This window comes from Neodiprion pinetum, chromosome 5 (genome assembly GCF_021155775.2).
Source record: "Neodiprion pinetum isolate iyNeoPine1 chromosome 5, iyNeoPine1.2, whole genome shotgun sequence".
In the NCBI taxonomy this organism is placed as follows: domain Eukaryota; kingdom Metazoa; phylum Arthropoda; class Insecta; order Hymenoptera; family Diprionidae; genus Neodiprion; species Neodiprion pinetum.
The window spans coordinates 31,186,047-31,200,015 of NC_060236.1; the positions used below are offsets into that span (position 1 = coordinate 31,186,047).

The following is a 13,969-nucleotide window of genomic DNA, read 5'->3' on the forward strand; positions in this document are numbered from 1 at the left end:
ATCAAAATGAATCTGTGTTCATACGACTTCATCTTATTTCATTTACTGAGCACTCTTTTCTCGAACCGCCATTTTCTGCAATAATAAAACAGTAACAGAAAAAAAAATTCCATCACAATTTTATTTCGAATCGGAAATAACACTATCAGAAATACTTAAATATATCAGCACAAACCGAGTAACAATTACAATGAATTAAGCAAAAAATACATGCTATTTAAGTAAGAGCTTCTTATTTACTTTTAATTATTTTTTTTAGTTCGTAGACATAAAACTAATTATTCCTTACTGTAAAATTTAACCGTGTAACGTATTTCTGCAAGATGTGATAATAGATTTAAAACTTCAACGGCAGCAGCGTCGGAACAAGTATACTGCATATACACATATTCTAATTATTATGTAAACGAAAAATGAATCCAAAAATTTGGACTTAAGTCTGGTTTCTTAATTTCAAGATCGGCCCGTAGCAAAATATTGACCACATTGCGTATGAGATCGCACAATATTTATAATTATAATTATATTTATCGGCCCCTATCTAGACCCATATCCGTATAATGCATGCATATTTATACTCGAGTAAGAATTAAATCGATAATAGCACAACACAATCGATAATTCATATATTAGAATCAGGACCCAACATATCGGAAGATGCCACTTATGGCGGCGGAAAATAAACCACTTCAAAAGAGTTCTGGTTAGTTAAAATATTAGAAATGGATACTTTATCATGATATTTCTCACTCCAAATGTATTTCAATGTAATAAAATAACTGCCTAATAAATTATATGAATTTTTACTTGGCTTAGATGTTCATTGTATTCATCTAGAACAATTGACCGATTAGAGTTTTGTCTGCACCTTGTTGCTTATCTACGCTTATGTGTATGTGGGATCCCAATCGCTTCAGACAATATATATACCGCGCCACAAGAAGTTTTTATCCAAGCCAATTTCTCAAAGGTCGTAAAAACGATTACGCACTTTACGTACGGAACGCAGGCAAAAAAAGACGCGTAACCATACTAGTGTTACATAAAAGATACTTTTCGTGCTTAGAACTGCACGAGTTCGACAGAATGTCGTTACTAATTTCGGTCGTCGATGGACGCCGGAACGGCGGCGGGTTGCAGCGTAGAAATATTCACGGGCCATTTTTTGACGTCCGCACTGTTCTTTGAGCTGTCTGTCGAGCCAGGAGCTGGTGCAACGGGAGTTATTTCAAGCTTTTTTTCAAGTTGACGTCGCTTAAATTCAAGCCCTCCAGCGGCTCCGCCGAGAGCCAGACCCCCAAGTAGAAGGATCCACTTGAAACAGCTGAAACGTACAGATTTCGAATTTGTATCCGATTATTTCGAATGAAGTCATTACAATGATTTGAGTTCTAAGAAATATATCAGACTCGCAGCTACCTGACGCCGGTAAGCACATGAAAGACGAGCATCACTCTCTTTATTAGATCAGGAGTCAGATCCACATTTTCCTCAATCCAGACCAGTGGCAACAACGCGTAGGGAAAATTCTTCATCAACTTAAACTTCGGAATTGGAAATATGAACATGTTTAACTGAATTCTCTGCCGACTTAATACAGGTGTGCCAGTGAACGGTTCAAATTCGACCACCATTTCGTGGTCCTCCTAAATCGTAATAGCTTGTTAATTTTAGATTTTGTCACGCGGCAGTAAAGTGACTAGTTGAAAAAGTGACCAGTATGATAACTCAGACGAATCGAAAAGAAGTCAAACCTTTACGGGATGCAGCCCAGTGACGTTTTTAAGGTAGGACGGATCTCCCAAGTAGAAATGAGGATGCGTCGCAATTATCGGTGTACCTTTGCATGTGTACAAATCAAGCGCCCCCGCCTTCAAGCAATTGTCCGGATTTAAGCAGTAGCACTTCTCCTCGGGAACGGTGCTCTGATCTCCAAGGTCAAACAGATATTGATTCGTCTTAAATCCTGTTGGCAAAAACGACATGAAACTATTGATCCATTGCTATCTTACGATGTTCATTCCAGTTACTACAGTATAAAGTAAATCGACACCGTTCAACGGAACTTTACCTACCCGCCACTTTGGTCGGCTTGGAGAAACGTCCTACCATCTTTCGGCAAAGATCAATACCGAACACAATCATATTCTCATCCTTGTATAACCCTGGGTGAAATACCGTAGTATCGGTACCCTCGAAAGCATTGCACTCATCGCCGTTCCAAACCGTCTGTATCGTCTCGTTCTTGTATTCTACCACGTATCCGATTTTCTTTGGGTCCTTTACTCCTCGAGTGACTTTTACTCTACCCTCCCTAATAGTATCATTGTGCTGGAAATGACATATTCACGTAGAAGAAGTAGAAGAAAAGGCATAACAGGGAGTTTCGTTGGGCTCAAATATAAAATAAACACTCACCTTTCCGAAGAGTGAAAATTTGTACATATCTTCACCAACGACGTGCAAATTCCTCGTGTCGCTTTTCAATATCGCGCATAGCGCAGACCCGGCGAAATCTTTTACCGTACAATCGATCGGTATACCGTTAAACATGATGTCCATGGCTTTCGCCTTCATAAAAATTGAGGTTGGCTTTTTATAAATACTATCCACAGCTTTGGCTGGAATTAGTATCGAACGATTACTAATCTGATTACGCATGATCAAAAGACAAAGTCGAATATCAACGAATTTTTCGTACTAAACGACCGACGTGTTCGTTATATATATATATATATATGTATACATATTTAATTCTTAGAAATTAATTATCAATTGGAACGAAGTTCCTTATCGCTCGTTCACCGTAGGGGCTAGGCGGAAAAAAACGACACCAAAAAACCGACACTTTTTGGCTATAGTGCTCGTTTGCTATAGTGCGCGCGATCTCCCTCTCTCTCTCTCTCTCTATTCCAGCGTGTGCGCGCGCTCTCTCTCTCATTTCTCAGCGCTTGGGGTGGGAGACGGCAGCAGCGGTCTCTCTCACTCACAGCGCACGACTATACTTCGCCCCTCTTTCTCTCTCCTACAGCGTACAACTATACTTTGGGCCGCAGCGCGCTCTCTCACAGCGTACGTCTATACTTTGCCTCTCTTTCTTTTTATATCTTTCAAAAACACATTCGTACGATTTTATTACCATTCCTTCATATATTTGATTTTTCATTTAATTATTCTTCAATTAAACGTTCTTAATTTATTCAATGAGCAGTAATATAGCGTAAGGAACTTCGTTCGTACCGGCTGTCCCATGACAGCTCTCATGTTTTTTGTTTTTTTTATACCTGCGACGCTGATCATCTGCGGTTTCTCGATCATCGTGACCAATATCGTACTCAATATCGCGAGGTGTGGATATATAAGCTCCTCATTTCCCGTAAGTCCGTTACTTTCTGACGGCTGAAAATACCAAGTGTTTTTGTAGTTGACTTCCACCGTATCAGCCTCTTCGTCGTCCACTAGATTCAGCTTTTCCTTCCACTCGCTTGATTAAAGAAACCGCAGATAAAAATTGAGCATAAGTATAACACTAATATGATATATTTACGGTATTGCGGATGAAAAAAATTCCCATCGTTTGATTGTTTTTAATACGCGGTTGTACGTAAAAGTTCATTACAAACTTACTAGAAAACGTATGGCCCTACTTGCTGCAGGTGCGGTTTTTCCCCGTTCTCGATTCCCTCCGCATTTGTTATATTAAATAGGTAGACCTTGAATACGTAAGGAAATGGAAGTTTTTTCCAGAATTCGCGCATATCTGTACCTTCTACCAGCGCTACTTGCTGAAATTGAAAATTAAACGTTATTCAATACTACGTCGAAATTGATTTAAACATGTGGACGTTGTTTGAAATCTGGTTTCAAGAATGCTGGCTTATCACGATGAAAAGCGGAATTTTTTCCGTGGAATATACCGTGTATTTTCGTGGATGCACACCACGAGGTTCGCTCTGAGCAACTCTGCTTTTCATTTGTTAGCAAGCGGCTGATTTGAAACACGGACTTGTTCAGAGTGGACTTGTATCCCGAATTGCCTGTAATTAAGGGTTCCCTGACGCGCATCTACGAAAAGTGTAATTTTGCGATAAATCTACTCTTCGAAAGGTCAAAGGGGAACAAACGACCTCAAATAACTTTTGAAAGAGTAGATTTATCGGAAAATTATAACGGACTTTTTTGGTGGAGCGTTCAATTCCCCACAAAAATACGTTCTGGTCTTATCAATACCTACACTGATGCGTGGATGAGTTATAAAATTTCAAAGTTGAAATAAAAAAAAATTCCCATCTTAATTAAACGGGAAATAGCAAATCGCGATGATGCACCTCTACATATTAATATTAAGAACTCAAACTTTGACACCATTCTTTTTTCGTTATTTGGAACAATGTTTTTGACGTGAGTGTTGAGTGAATGTTAAAAAAAAAAACAGAACAATCGATTGTTTTTATACAGTCTAGTATATACGATGTATAAAGTGCGGTTAAATTTGTAAACCTGATTGCATATTTCCCGTCGAGAATCCACCGGCCAGAGTTTAATTGTCTCGCAGTTTCGTGACTAATGTATTTTTCTGACCTTGTCCAATAACAGGTTTCTTCCCACAGGACAGTCATTTTGCGAATCACGTACATACATTGATTCATACATATAATCCAGTATTATTATACCGTAGCGACAAGATTTATACTATTACCAAACCATTGATTAAGTAGTTATAAGTGTCATGTGGAGATTGGCAATTACATTTTAATATCATGACACGAGTTGCATCATATATACTTAACAATGCAGTAATATCAAAAGTAACATGACTAGGCTATATTTAGCGGATCGTTCTTCAAGTGATAGATAATTTCGATTACAGGTGAGGAAAACTTTATTTAACGTAAAAATTTAATAACCACATAGCGAAAAATGAGAGATTTAAAAAAAAGGTAAAATTTCACTGAAAGACTGGTTAACGTTAACGTTAAAAAATAATTACATTTGTACTCACCTTACGTAACTGAGACCTAATGAATGGTGGAAAGCTCACCCACGTCAATACAGACACAAAAATCATGACACCTGCGCCAATGCCCAACTTGATTGGTAACCGCATCTTACTGTTGATTTCACTATAAATGCAAACAACAACTTTGTATGCAAGAAAATGATGATCAAGAAAAAAGAAAATTCGAACAAAACCGGAGCTTGGGTTGGACTTGGGAATAATTCTTATCCCGCGTGAAGCTGTCTCATTTATTTTTCAGTTACCACACAATAATGGTAATTTGAAAAATATGAGAAATAGAAATTTAGAACGTTTTTTTCATATCCAATTTGCTGTGAGATATTCCTGCGGCAAAGGAAAATAAAATTGTCTTAAGCTGTTTGGAAATTCTAAAAGAAATAAGTCGTGACGGTAAAATTCGAAGAACAAAAAGAAAAACCTACAACAATTATTAAACCCGCCTCATGTATAAATATTTTATTGCATAAAATTTCACCAAAGAAATTTAAAGAACGCAGTAAATCACTGCAAATAGGAAATAGTGGATAAGCCAAATTGAAATTACCTAAGAAAGAACCAAACTAATCTCGCTACAGATCTCGGACGACGCAGAGCGCCTTTGATGGACGCTTGAGGATAAATGGTGAAGAACTGTCAGTAACGACGGGCGTCAAGTAAGTGTTTCACACTTCTCATTCCTCTTTGTCAAACGGAAAAGTAAATTTGTTGCATCGCGCAGGCGCTTCGGCAGAATAGTCAACAAAGTTTGCAATGTTTTCGTTACGGCGTCGGACGATATACTTTGTTATAGCCATTTATTTATTATTTATGATTTGGTTCAGCCATGATATTGAACGATTAATCCTAAATAAAATACGACCTGCAAAAATATTCCAGTCACACGCACATGGAGTCTTGTAATATTTTAATTCTGGATGGCTTCTTTATGGGGTAAATTTGCAAAATTCCAGTCGAACTTCCGAAACGTACAGTTGACCAGAATCGCAAAATGTCTGTCTATCGCCACCTCGGAAGACTGATTTAATTCCGTGACTTCTTGTTACGAACCGAACTACGCATCTCTGAATGAAAAAACTGACTGATCTCATGCTTCGTGAATACTGATATTAACGAGTCTCGATAGCAATGCAAGACCGTCTTCAAGACACGAGATCATATCTTATGGATCCGCGGACGTATCTTGGGTGTTAAATGCGGCTGATATCGAACGATAGTGCTGCAGAAAAGTTTATGAAATATGGATGAACCGGATACCTTATAGCCAAGACGATTATGTGCAATTGGCGGTAGTGATTCGCATATCGGATCGTACGTTTTCTATCTAAGAATAAGTATGTGAGCTTCGACCTGGGTGAACACCAAGTTCTCGGAGTAATGGAAGTAAATGCTCTGTCTTATACTCCTCCGTTCCGTACAGAAGATGTCCTGAATTTTTCTGAAGATATGCAATAAATACTTTGCAGATGTTATAAATAAATTATTTCCTACGATTTACAAAATATGACACAGATGTTAGGAAATTTACTGATTCTTTCTGAGAAGGTTCCGATATTCTAGGAAAAACTACTTTGTGAAGACTATACTTTGTAGCAGAACCGATTTCGAGGGGAGAGGGGAAATGAAAAGACAAAAGGGGTTGTGCAAGATCTTCAAATGAATAAAAATTTTCCACTTCAGGGACTTCAATGGCGGAAATTGTACAAACGCTCTGAACTATAGACACCTTCAGAATGACTTCAACTTTTCCAGCTATCAAATTAACTGATCGATCTCATAGATTTTAAATCATGAACTTCTAGTTTGCATTAAAATTTTTATATGAACGAGCTTAAATACTTCATAGTTCGATCTTATAGTTCTGTGGTCGTAATCAGTTGTGGCATACTTTCCACTATAAGTGAAGATCAACGGTGGCTATATGACATGACACGACTTGGTTCGATTATTCACAATCAACGACTTGGAACAAATAAACTATTGTATTTTTAAAGAATAGAAAAAATTATTAACCCGGTATTAACACGTAAGTGGTTCGAGAATTAAATTAATGATATATACTGCTGAGTTAATAATTGCAAGTGTAAATATCGGGGTTCAGGAATATTCCTAGCCACGTAATCTTACCCTAAGGTGTGAAATTACCCAGGCCTCTACATCGGCCTTGGACTAATCTTGCTGCACCCTTGCAACGCTGAAGGTGTCGCATTAAAAATTCACGTGAGACGTTCCAGCAAATCCATTTCATGGCACCTTAGTTTTAAACTATAGCTTCTGTTGAACTTGGGAAAACTGTTTATTCTTCACGGTCGAAGAAAATTGATGTCAATTTTATATAGAGCTAGTTCCATTTGCCTTTCAGAATCGATGATTCCTTGTCAGTTTTTTTTTTTCCAAAAACCAATGTTATCATCTTGTGAATTTTTATTTCATATTTTACGCTGTTAAAGATATTCGATGTATCTTCAAGTTCATCTTCACGTATGTACGAGATGGTGGAAGTTTGACATTTTTTTTGAATTTCTACCAAATTATGGGGTAGTAAACACAATTTGGCATTTTATATTCAAATCGGGGCGTTGATGGTCGAAACGGTGTTTTACTCAGTGAAGGAACATAGATTGAAACATCTTGAAATAATGTTCAGGAATCCAAATTTCACAAGAAAACAAATAGCATGAGGCAAGAGGCAATCCGAATTAATGGTCTTATTGTTTCAAATCTGTAATTATGGTTTTCTTTTGATTCAATTCTGACGCAATTTGATTTTTCTCCAATCAGTCATATACAATTTCATCTTTATCCATTCCTATGAGATTCTTAAGTACATATATGAAAAAATGAAACAATCCAGCTCAATTTATCACAATTAAACATAAAAAACATCAAATGGGTAAAAATCACTGTAAAAGTTTCGCTCGACTTAGAAAACCCTTTTTGAAGTTACGAAAACTTGGGAAATATTACATATATTTTGATGCAGATATAGCTTGTCTAGCGCTAACATGATGAGTTTGAAGTTTGATTCACTTACAACCGAACTTCATACAGTTTATACAATATTTTATTATTAAAGCAATTAAAAAAATGTTTTCAAAACTTTGACATTATCTTCATCAAAGGCGCTTAACTGATGATCAAGACTTACCGAAGAAGTACACAACGCCGCCGGTAAGAACGAATTGGGCACAGGCCAGGATCATGTCCAGTCGATAATAAAGATCGCCACAACGTTGTAATCGTAGCTTAACTCACTCTTGATCAATATAGTTTCGATACCTAAACTGTCAATAGACATCATCAGGAGTCATTTCGAAAATTCTTCATCACCGCGGATAGCCCAAGTCTCTTCAACGCGGTGACTTCATCAACATAACCTCAAAAGCGGCACGTAACCAGCACACAATTTTGCTATCAGAATACTTCCAAGATACACGTGATTTTGAGAATTCGCATTCCTGGGTGTATGGCAGATAAAAAGGGTAAGGCAACAGAAATCCGTTGACAAATAGTCAATGTTCATAATAATACACACTAGAGGACCAATTCTATTCCTCTCTAATCCTCGTTGCTATTGCAGGCATCTACAGGCGCTCAAATACCTCAGCGAAGCAATCCCACGATGAGTTTCAACGGGTCTAAGGATCTCGTCGAGGAGGGTGACGTAGTGATCTTGTATATTGCGCCATCCAACATGCATTCCTTGGAAGTGACTCCGAAGACATTGAATAAGAAAGGCATTTTGGTTGAAAATGTATTTCAAACTGTTTACGGAGCTCTCAAAGTTGCCTCCTTGGTTGGCGCTAAATACGGTGCCAAGGTGGACCTATCAAGGGGGTGGGCCTACGTCTTACAGCCTACTTCAGACCTCTGGACATTGACTCTGCCGCATAGGACTCAAATAATTTATACACCAGACATTAGTAACATAGTTTACCTGATGGAACTCGAACCTGGAGACACTGTGATAGAAACAGGTTCGGAAATTCAGTGTACCACACATTAATATGAATATCTTCATGATTTTTACTACATTCCAACAAATTTTCATACCCCAAATTTTGTTAAACAGGAACGGGAAGTGGTTCCTTGTCGCATGCTTTGATCAATGCAATAAAACCTCACGGTCATTTGTACACCTTTGATTTTCACGAACAACGAGTATCTGTGGCTGACATCGAGTTTAAAAGGCATGGATTAGAACGCTACGTTACTGTCGAACAGAGAGACGTTTGTCAGACAGGATTCGGAGATGCATTAGAAGGCAAAGCCAATGCTATATTTCTTGACTTACCACATCCATGGTTAACCATTGAACATGCAACGAGATGTTTTCGGAAATCAGGTAAGTTTTAACTTTGTTTGTGTTACCTAGGTAAAAATTTTACTGAAAAATGTTTATTAAGACACGTAAAAATTTAAAACACCTTTCCTTTTTCAGGTGGTAGACTCTGTTCCTTTTCGCCATGCATAGAACAGGTTCAAAGAACATGTGAAAAACTCATGTCTGCTGGATTTATAGAAATAAAAACAATCGAGTGTCTGCAACGGGAATTGACTGTACAATACAAAACTGTACCAGTATTGAAACTAGAATGTTTAAAAAGCAAGGTATGCAGATCATGTACAAAAAACAAGTCTCAAAAAAATTAATCAATTCAATTGATTATTAGTAATCAATTTTATTTCAAATGGTAAATTAGATGTCAATATAAAAAGTAGAAAATTGATTGAAGCAGTATAAAATCGTAAATTGATTGAGAATTCTTTTTGACGTTAAAATTTTCCCGCCACGTTGAGTAGCGTAAAAATATCAATGTATAACATATACCAATTACTCGTTTCTTTTGCTGCAGCATACCGATGATAACAGAAACGAAAATAATGGCAAAGAGGTGGGAGGACTGGAAAGATTAGTAACTGTTTCGCACGCGCACTCGCTGCCAGGGCACACTGGATACATTACGATTGCTACGCTGCCGCCAATCGGAAGAAGGAGTTGTTAGTTAACCGACAATAAATATTTCCTTTGATAATAACACCAACCATATTTTTTCAAATTTTTCAATACCTACTTTCTATTCCACTCCAAAGATTTCATCAGTTAGATATTCACTGTTCAACAGCTAACAACTACGTTCATAGCAGTTTTATACACATGTATGCAAGAGTAAAATTTTATTACCAACGATACGCCGTTTTAGTATTTTTTCTTCATGTACTCTATATTTTTTGACCCTATATTGTACTCAAGGGTGAAATTTTGTACACTGAAAATTCGTCATTTCAAACAATATTCAATGTTGAAACGATTTTGCAAAATTGTTAGGATTCACTTTACAATACAACATACATGATTAAAAAGCTTTTGATTTATTTGTCAAGTGCAAAGCATTGAAAGCCCCATTAGAGCTGAACTCGCATAAGCAGATAACACAAATTCTTTTCAACGAACAATGTAAACGTTTCTCTGTTAGATTGGGACCGAGAAAATCAGCAGACGCTGAGTTGCGCTACTGTGAATATTATTAAAAGTTTAATAAAAAATAGATGTATCTACACGGCGTAATGGTAAATATGGCGTGCCGCGGAGTATTTCGCTATTTATGGCATACAATTCATCAACTAAAATTGAAAACATCAACTTCGCGGCAGAATTGAAAAATGTATACACAGTTTCTTCTGAAGTTAATACCTCAATCATTTCAAGAGCTTCGTCAAAATCACAGCGATGTTTAAATGTGCGAATTAAAACTTTGTCCGTCAAAGCAGCTCCACCGAGGCTTTAAGCATGCGTTTCGCAGTCAGCACGTTTTGTGTGATGACAGCATAGTTTTGGTGTCTTTTAGGCAACATGATAGTCTTAAATTTATTCGCTTTTCACGGGGCTCCACGTGAGGTAATCCGGCCTCGTAGCAGCCTGGTATTCCTTTACAAGGTCCTCAACCACTTGTCGCGAATGATCGAGCTCGTCCAAATTATCTTCGAACATTTTTTCCTTACGAAATTGTTCCAAAAAAGCTTCTCGTTTGCGTAGCTTATCGTACTGTTGAAGTGCGCGATCAAAAAGCTATAAGTGAAAAAATTACTTCTATATTTTAGGTCTCCCTGAAAGTCGTGCGTTTCCTAAACTGAAGAGACGAAGATTTTCGATATATAGAAAAGAAAAATGGATACGAGAGGAGAATGCTATACGTACCGACGATATGTTAGTATGGTTCGCCAACATGAGTCCAGAGACTCTGTGGGTGCTCTGAATGTATGGAGACTTCCTTGAGAGCGCGACTTGGATGCTAGCTGGTCCCCAGGGTATAAATTGCGCAAGTTTTCTCTCTCTAATTCTTTGGAGAGATTTGTGAACTTGTGTAGGGTCTACTTCTCCCTGTGAAAAATGATCGAATTGATGGATCAGAAGAGATGAGCAGAATGCCAAAAAAACAAAGTAGATTCATTAAGTTACGTGTTTCAGAAATTTATTATCATCTCCTGACCTGGATGATATTTAATATGGAAATATAACAGTGTGCCGCATTCCGATCCAGAGCTGTGGATACCATCATGTTTTTGGGCTGCAATAATCGTCGCATCACGTCCAAAACCGAGGTTTTTCGAACTGAGGCTCCCTGTTTCAGGAAAAATAACGTTACTGCTTCACTGGTATACCAGAAAACTAGTTTTATAAGTATTAACATACCTCTTGATCGGTTGTGAGTGGCGTGTAGCCTGTCATCAGGAAATGTAGTCTTGGCGTTGGTATAAGAGGCGCAATTAAACCAACCAGATCATTGTTCATGTACGAGGGATACCTGATAATATCATAAGTTCATTTGAGATGAATAACAATACTCACGACACCAGAGCAGTAAACGGAAATATTTCATTCGAACAAACATTGACAAAATTTTGTCCTATATGACGATGGAAACTTCACAATTTTGCGGCAATAAAACTGAGTCAAAGAAATACTCCAGTATGTGGACAAATCTCGGAATCCGGCAACGACAAGTTGAGATGAATATTTTGAACTTGCCTCAAAGTAGTCGTGCTAACTGACATGATGGTGGACACGAGTTTGTTGATTTGCGTGAAGCTTGGATTTTGTATGTGGAGACGATCTGAGGCGATTCTGTTCAAAGCCGTGTTATCAAGAACAACAACACAGTCTGCGCATTGTGTCAACCTCTTCAGAGTAAGCAACGAATTGTACGGTTGCACGACGACATCACTGTGTCAAGACAAAGAAAGTTGATGTGAAAACATTAGAGCCTTGGTAAGTTTAACTTTGAAATTTGTAGTGAAAACCAGTTTAAAGAAAATCACCTGATCTCATCCTGATTGGGAAACACGCTGTAAGTTTCTATCAACTTTTTTGGAAACCTGTCAGCCAAGCTTTCCAGCATGAACGAACCCATACCAGAGCCAGTCCCGCCGGCAATTGAATGGCACAAAACGAATCCCTGAAATCAATCAGTCTGTGTACAATAAAGAGAAGTTCATGTGTGACGTAAGATATTCGATATTTGCTGAAGTGTAACAGTTTTCCTGCCTCCAAGCTGTCGCTCCCATCTGCTTCTCTGTCCAAGATGTCAAATATTTCCTCCTGTAGTTTCTCACCCTGGTGGTAACCCGACGCCCAGTTATTGCCTGCTCCACCTCCGTGTTTTGATAAATATATATTCTCAGGGTTGTAGAGCTGTGAACATCGACAATGAAGTTGTTATTAATTACTGGAAAAGTAACAGATATACTGGAAAATTAATGTGAATGTATTAAAATGATACCAGCCTTAGAGTAGGGCGAGTTCATGATCGTATGTATAACTCGAGGCTCCAAATCCAAAAGTACAGCACGTGGTATATAGTGTTCGTCATCCGATTGGTAAAAAAAGACATCTTTTCTGTCTGTTCCTTCTGTTGCATAATCCTCAAGAATCCCTTCAGGATTAATTCCATGCTCTGCACAAAGTCTTTTCCAGAATTCAAAACCAACTGAAAGAAAAGTTCAAACGATTTTGGATCAGTAACACATATTCCTCTCATAATAAGGTGTGGAAAGAATTATAGTTAGCAAAATAAGTGAGGGATAAGATGTTGAAGTGCAAAGGCATGGATAAATGAGCAATTTGTATGATCTTAAGAGCGATAAGCAATAGACACAAATATACTGCCAATTATGAGGACTTTGTTACAAAATTGAGCAACTGACCAAAAATAAGAATATTAAAGAAAGTATAACATGAAAATGTTGCAAAATGGGCATCAAGTATGAATTGAATGCTAGCCGGAAAAGCAATTTAGATTATCTACAACATAACCTCCAAAATGGGAAAATTAGTGCATTTCAGGTGTCTCTCAATACTCGAAAAATACTCACTCTGGTTGCCGCATTGGCCCAACTGTAAGGTTATCATTTCACACGGCATTTTTACTCTTGCTTATACCGCAGCGAACAAAATAACCTGAATAAACGTCTCGACATGAGATTCACCTCAATCCTTGTTTACTACTGTTTTTTGACAGTTGACTTTTAGGACGCTGATTAAATTCAAACGCGCGCCTCTCTCCGGTAACTACAGACTCGACTGTAGCACTGTTATCAGATTTTGACAATTTCTCATCGAGCCTCTTGCTTAACTTATGTTAGGTGTCTGCAGCGCTCACTGGTGACCACAAGTGAAAACTATGAAATGGGTTAGATCTCTGATTCAATTCGATTGAAACGTAAAATAAATAATTGACATGCTCCAACGCCCGTGAAAAACATTATTATTAAGCTCAACTTTACAATCTGGTAAACCACAAGGCCTTTGTTAATTTTTCACGAGATCCGTGCATAATTATAGCACGTCAATTGTTTATCAACCGTTCAATCGAATTTGAATCAGAGTTTCAGCCCTTTTCAAAGTTTCGGCTTGCGGCCACCAACCCACCAACATACACACACCATGGATCA

The 13,969-nt window shown here is 37.8% G+C and overlaps 3 protein-coding genes across 4 annotated transcripts; 1 reads left to right on the forward strand and 2 right to left on the reverse strand.

Moving 5' to 3' along the window:
• Positions 1–103: 103 nt before the first annotated feature.
• On the reverse strand, positions 104–5,794 carry LOC124220157 (sensory neuron membrane protein 1-like). 2 transcript variants are annotated; one of them, XM_046628652.2, is made up of 9 exons: positions 5,565–5,794; positions 5,003–5,123; positions 3,628–3,785; positions 3,285–3,484; positions 2,419–2,621; positions 2,076–2,331; positions 1,755–1,966; positions 1,420–1,646; positions 104–1,324 (listed from the first exon to the last, which is right to left on the reverse strand). In XM_046628652.2, the coding sequence occupies exons 2-9, from the start codon at positions 5,105–5,107 to the stop codon at positions 1,096–1,098; spliced, it is 1,590 nt and encodes a 529-aa protein (XP_046484608.1). In that variant the 5' UTR covers positions 5,108–5,123; positions 5,565–5,794; the 3' UTR covers positions 104–1,095. The 2 variants fall into 2 exon arrangements, with proteins under 2 accessions (XP_046484608.1, XP_046484609.1); XM_046628653.2 differs by lacking the exons at positions 5,003–5,123; positions 5,565–5,794 and adding an exon at positions 3,918–4,141.
• Positions 5,656–10,062, forward strand: Trmt61 (tRNA methyltransferase 61). Its single transcript, XM_046628661.2, has 6 exons — positions 5,656–5,673; positions 8,312–8,499; positions 8,598–8,994; positions 9,090–9,362; positions 9,459–9,628; positions 9,874–10,062. Exons 3-6 carry the CDS (start codon positions 8,640–8,642, stop codon positions 10,021–10,023), a joined length of 948 nt encoding a protein of 315 aa, XP_046484617.1. The 5' UTR covers positions 5,656–5,673; positions 8,312–8,499; positions 8,598–8,639; the 3' UTR covers positions 10,024–10,062.
• Positions 10,063–10,371: 309 nt separating this feature from the next.
• On the reverse strand, positions 10,372–13,945 carry LOC124220161 (tubulin gamma-2 chain). The gene is made up of 9 exons (XM_046628658.2): positions 13,391–13,945; positions 12,803–13,005; positions 12,564–12,710; positions 12,338–12,474; positions 12,048–12,242; positions 11,712–11,823; positions 11,509–11,640; positions 11,217–11,399; positions 10,372–11,087 (listed from the first exon to the last, which is right to left on the reverse strand). Exons 1-9 carry the CDS (start codon positions 13,437–13,439, stop codon positions 10,887–10,889), a joined length of 1,359 nt encoding a protein of 452 aa, XP_046484614.1. The 5' UTR covers positions 13,440–13,945; the 3' UTR covers positions 10,372–10,886.
• Between the last annotated feature and the right edge of the window lie 24 nt (positions 13,946–13,969).

Bases quoted from the DNA above. Each gene is read 5' to 3' on its own strand.
- LOC124220157 (XM_046628652.2), bottom strand. From the start codon at position 5,107: ATGCGGTTACCAATCAAGTTGGGCATTGGCGCAGGTGTCATGATTTTT. The intron at 3,485-3,627 runs GTAAGTTTGTAA...TCTTTAATCAAG, and splicing joins GTAGGGCCATACGTTTTCTA to CGAGTGGAAGGAAAAGCTGA. The intron at 1,647-1,754 runs GTTTGACTTCTT...ATTACGATTTAG, and splicing joins CTGGGCTGCATCCCGTAAAG to GAGGACCACGAAATGGTGGT.
- Trmt61 (XM_046628661.2), top strand. From the start codon at position 8,640: ATGAGTTTCAACGGGTCTAAGGATCTCGTCGAGGAGGGTGACGTAGTG. The intron at 8,995-9,089 runs GTTCGGAAATTC...TTTGTTAAACAG, and splicing joins AGACACTGTGATAGAAACAG to GAACGGGAAGTGGTTCCTTG. The intron at 9,363-9,458 runs GTAAGTTTTAAC...TTCCTTTTTCAG, and splicing joins GAGATGTTTTCGGAAATCAG to GTGGTAGACTCTGTTCCTTT.
- LOC124220161 (XM_046628658.2), bottom strand. From the start codon at position 13,439: ATGCCGTGTGAAATGATAACCTTACAGTTGGGCCAATGCGGCAACCAG. The intron at 12,243-12,337 runs GTGATTTTCTTT...GTCTTGACACAG, and splicing joins CCCAATCAGGATGAGATCAG to TGATGTCGTCGTGCAACCGT. The intron at 11,824-12,047 runs GCAAGTTCAAAA...TGATATTATCAG, and splicing joins GTTAGCACGACTACTTTGAG to GTATCCCTCGTACATGAACA.